Genomic DNA, 5,000 nt, shown 5'->3' on the forward strand with positions numbered 1-5,000 from the left:
CTGTAGGGGACACTTAGTGACATTAATGTCACTGTTCCTTGATATCAACATAATTAGCTTTTAAACGCATAACGCAAGGCGCAATAGAACAAGACAACAGACGTATTGGCGTTTTTTGAGGGCAACTCTGCCTTGTGGCTGGTTAGCCCATGCGACTTCTGTATTTCGTTGCAAAGAACATCCTCACTTATCTCCCCAGCACTGCGAGCTGAGTGGTAAACAGCACGTGCTGGAGTGGACAAGAGTAATGGTTAGCAAGCAATGTACAAAGGCCAACGAGCTTGGGGGAAGTGGCTGCACAGACTTAACCACGCCATGCAGGAGTAACCCAATTTTATTGAAGGCAAAACGATGTATCCAACCCATCTCCAAAGGGAAGGAGGGAGGGGGAAAACTTTAACAAATTGCAAAGCGCTAGTTGGTTTACTATGGAAGACAAACTGCCAAGTGAACCTTGGACAGCTCACTGAGGCTTTTATAGCGAGACTCTTTGTATTAAAGTAGCCAGTTCTACAGGTTCGGCTATGTAGCAGGTAGGCATTATTAACAGGTGCTCTTTAGCAATAATGAATGAAGCCTTAACAGATTTGGCCAATGCAGATGTACGCTATAATCTGAGATCTAGGAACAAGGTCTTTATGCCCTGATTTTATTTACAACGAGACCATTGATTGTATGACCTTGGACGACCGATTACAAAGAACACGAAGATAACTATTGCGATATATTATTATTAATAGCCCTGTTAGTATGGTCATGTTCATTAACCATATTTTACTGATGGGGCAGTAAAATCTCATTTAATTGTTTGTATTGTTAAATCCGAGTGATGCTGAAATTGGGCAGAAGAGCAAGGAAACAGTTTGATGCCAGTTGAAATGGGGTGTGTATTGAATTACGTACATTTCTGGACATATCTGACTATGAATGCACTTGGAAAATTTGCTAAGTACTGAAGTGGCTAGAATCATACTTGCCAATGCTTTGCCTGCATCCTTGAACTCAATAGTTGCAAGCACATTCCTGACAAGTGCAATCAAAGTATGATATTCTCTTTGACCAAATCAGAACAACCTCGCATGATACTGTCTGATTAATTAGTTTGAACATGTTGTGTACCCTTGGTGTCCTGGGTCTGGTTTGTTCAAACATACCATACCATTAGGCACATGAAATTTCTGAAATCTCAGTTCGAAGTTTTTGTTGAATGATAAGGGCCAAATATTTTTTGCTGTCATAGGATCTATGATGAAGATGTCAACGATTTTTTTGGGAACTGCAGTTTATTTTGTTCATTTAACTTAATTGGAACAGAATACTACCCATCAGCCTTAATAATAAACTTACAAAATGATGTAACTATGTACAACATGGAATAATCTTCGTTTGTTTAATGATTATGGTTTCTACAGAAATGTATGGTTAATTTGTTTTGTAAACATAGTGAATACAACTAGAGGTGTACATAAGGTGATTAATTATTTGTGTTTCCAGAAAAAAAAAACATTTCTTGCATTGCAAAGTTGTTTGTAGACCCACTTTAAAAGCTCTTTAAGCCCCCTCCCCTCCTATTCTTCACAACCAATATTTAGACTGACTGTAACATTTTATGTGCTGGAAGTTCAGATTTGTTTTTGATCTTTGGCAGTTTGACCTTTTCCACTTTGCATTCTAGTTTTTTAATAAGGAGAAATGATACCATCTCTCTTGGTTGTTTGAAAAAGCAATGTAGCAACCCAGAACCACATGTGTTTTGCTAAACAAAGAAGCCTTCCCTGGGGGTTCTAAAAGAGACGGTTTCAAGTGGACCTAGATGTTGATTTAACCCATTCACCCCTGAAGTGACCTCCATTGATGACTAAAATCTCAGTCTCAGGAGGCCAAGGAGTAATAAAATGGTATACTGTAACGCACATGTATGTAGATCCATTTTATAGATTTGGCTCAGTTACCTTTGATTGGCAACAGAATTGTCATTGACCCTATTTTTATGCTTTCACCCTTTGACTTCCAAGCCGGTCTGAACTGGCCATACTTCTCAAAACCGGCCAGTCAACGGCGGCGGCTGCGCCGCCTCCTCAGAAAGCTTGACCGTCTCCTTCCAGTCAGAAAATGTAAGACAACACATTTTTAGCTCGAACGTGAAGTCACTGGAGATAAAGTAAAAGCTTGAAAAAAGTTAGTTTCACGTACAAATTCGCGTCCGCCTTTTTTTTTTTTTGGCGTTGCGCACATGAAATGTTTATTTAACTAACATTCCCGTATTTCTTATCAGACTCCAAGCAAGTATCAATTCCATATGTTGAATTTCGTCACTTTAAATCGCCCAGATTGCACTAAATTGCATCTGTGAGTGTCTAAATTTAAAAAATTCCCTTGGTGAGCATGCCCCCAGACCCCCTAGAAGCTTGAGTCCTTTGGGCACTCGCTTGGGTGCCTTTAGCACCAAACCGTCTCCACTTTCCTTATGACCTGCTCCCAAAAAATATTTTGAGAAGGCTTCATTTTACTCTGTCTAACGCCAGACAATTTTAATCGTCAATGGGTTAATTGCCTATGAAAATTCAAACTCTCACACATGACAAAACAGATAGGTCTGTATTACAGTACATGTAGGATTGCCTGCATCCTCTACCATTCATGACCCAGATCACTGCACAATGACATATAGTCTTGACCATCAATGTTGTAATGAAATATCTGTCACTCCCCCATCTCAATGAGCTCATCTTCAAACATAAATGATTTCCGTGTTGTATCTAAAAGTAATGTTGTCACATCTGCATGAAATCCACAGGAGACTTTAAGAAGGTGAATGAGCTTCTGGGAAAGAAATTCTTGGTCTTCCTCTTTCTGTAGTGATCAAGAAAAGCAATACATGGGTTCACGCAATATTACACAAATGGTTAGGGTAAATATTCCAACATGTTCTAAAGATAAGCTGCGCCCCCAATTTTGGACAAAATCTTACACTGAAAAGATGCGGCTCATCTACTGGTGTTTATGGTACATCATTCAGATAGGCAAAGAATTTTCACTCTAGGGACTACACGGTCAGATTTTATTTTCTAGCAAATCCTGCTGATATGCACGGGTGTGGCTGTTTGACATCAATAAAATTAATTATCTTTAGTTCACAATGCTTTATGGCCCTTGTGAAATATGTGATACCTTTTAGAGTATACTTGCTGAAGCTGGATCTTTTGAGGAGATTTTCCTGTTCTACTCAGTTAGAATCAGAATTTTTAGACTATTATTAAAATTTGCAGCCAATTTAAGTTGAATCTGCTTTCAGTTATGGGATCACAAGAACAAATGTTGAAATAATTCCAGACTTAACTAACAAAGGATAGTCTGTCATCAACATAAAGAAAGCTTCATTCTGCAATTTACTTTTCAATAAATAGGCTTAGCCAGTTTTACGGGCTCTTCCTTGTGAGACCCTTTTCAACTCTCATTCTCTTGCTTTGCCTCCCCTTTGACTGCATAGCGTGCAGGTTAAAACTGGCTTGGCAATTACATGTACTGGTGAACCATAACTGTTGTAAAATTGGTGAGACACTCTAGTTAAAAAACACCTTCTGTAGCTTTCAATACCTGCCAGATCTAGAATTGTAACCTTTCCCACTCCGGGCCCCCCCCCCCCCCCCCACCCCTTTCAACGCTGCCTGGTCAAGTTGTCATCAAGAAGGTGAAGTGTCGCCATTTATTTGTGATGAGCTAGAGAGAAAAAGAGAAACATTAGGGTGTAATAATATTATTGTAAGTACTTACCTCGAGGTCTGCACAAATGATGGGTGAATCGTAACTATCAGCTAGACTTGTAACTTGTTCTATATTAACAGCATGTATTGCTTCATTCTTGGCTGTTAGAAATAACACATTTGGCAGGCAATAGCATTACTTCAACTGCCCAAGCAACAACAATATTAATAATAAATTTATTATTTATGCATTGTTTATGTAGAGGATATTACATGGCCGCACGGGAATACAAATTTTATCTTCGAGTGCTGAAAGTATCTCTCTTGAGTGAGAGATACTTTCAGCACTCGAGAGATACTTTTTTATTATATAGATATTGATGAAATGTCTAGATTTAAGGCCCAGCATTAAATGCGGGCAACATTTTTCGTGCAACTTGTCACGCAACAATGTTGCGTTGCAACTTGAGATGGTTTGTTGCGCGTATTACCACCTTGCGCAACAAATTTTTTTGTTGCAAAAAGTAGGCGTCACTTTTACTTTTTGCAACATGAAAATTTGTTGCGCAAGGAGGAGGTAATACGTGCAACAAACCATCTCAACTTGCAATGCAACATTGTTGCGCAACAAGTTGCATGAAAAATGTTGCCCATATTACTGGGCCTTTAAATCAACTTGTTTTACTCATTTTCGAAATGATGAAAAAGTGGTCACCAACTGCTAAAACATGCATGTTGTGTAACATGAAACAAGATACTTGTATGAAAGTTATGAAAAACAAGTCAAATTTTGCAATAAAAATGTTAATGTAGTAGAGAAGAATTATATTAAAGCACAAAAGTATCTTACAATGAAGAGGAAGCTTGCGTTTTATTGGCTAATGTTCGTTACCAAAATGACACCTACATGTATATTCTCACATAAATGATAAAAAATGATATGTTCATTGTGCGCGGTGAAGATATGATTTTTTTAGTAAAAGGAGAAATCCTGGTATTTCATCAGTATCTATATAATAATTAGTAATAATTATTATTCCATGCACATAGTCTGGATGTGAATTAGCTATGACCGATTTCATACGTGTATTAAACAAGCATGAATGTTATCTAATTTTATTAAATTTTGAATATTTGGAAATTTCACTTGTCATGATCACATGCTACATGGTGATATTTTTAGTGAACCAATCAGAGCAGTAGAAACTGAATACTCAATATGTTCATCATTCCATGACTGAACATGATGGAAACACGCAGTTTAAATTTTGGTGTGTTTTGGCATCAAAAGGGGTT

The 5,000-nt window shown here is 37.9% G+C and overlaps 2 protein-coding genes across 4 annotated transcripts in view; one reads left to right on the forward strand and one right to left on the reverse strand.

The window, feature by feature from the left end:
* The window catches only part of LOC137969575 (endoplasmic reticulum magnesium-transporting P-type ATPase-like), a 64,675-nt gene extending 63,153 nt beyond the window's left edge, over positions 1-1,522 (forward strand). For both annotated transcript variants that reach the window (XM_068815882.1, XM_068815881.1), the window contains exon 36: positions 1-1,522. This exon is cut by the window's left edge and continues 1,283 nt beyond it. The gene's annotated coding sequence lies outside the window, so the exon portion shown is untranslated.
* Positions 1-5,000, reverse strand: part of LOC137969578 (centromere protein M-like) — a 9,223-nt gene that overhangs the window by 1,133 nt on the left and 3,090 nt on the right. For both annotated transcript variants that reach the window (XM_068815884.1, XM_068815886.1), the window contains exons 5-6: positions 3,775-3,866; positions 1-2,853 (exon numbers count right to left, since the gene is read on the reverse strand). The exon at positions 1-2,853 is cut by the window's left edge. In XM_068815884.1, the coding sequence (XP_068671985.1) occupies positions 2,704-2,853; positions 3,775-3,866 (242 nt within the window). In that variant the 3' untranslated portion in view covers positions 1-2,703. The remainder of the gene's footprint in view (positions 2,854-3,774; positions 3,867-5,000) is intronic.

Source organism: Montipora foliosa, chromosome 9 (assembly GCF_036669935.1).
Source record: "Montipora foliosa isolate CH-2021 chromosome 9, ASM3666993v2, whole genome shotgun sequence".
Classification (NCBI taxonomy): domain Eukaryota; kingdom Metazoa; phylum Cnidaria; class Anthozoa; order Scleractinia; family Acroporidae; genus Montipora; species Montipora foliosa.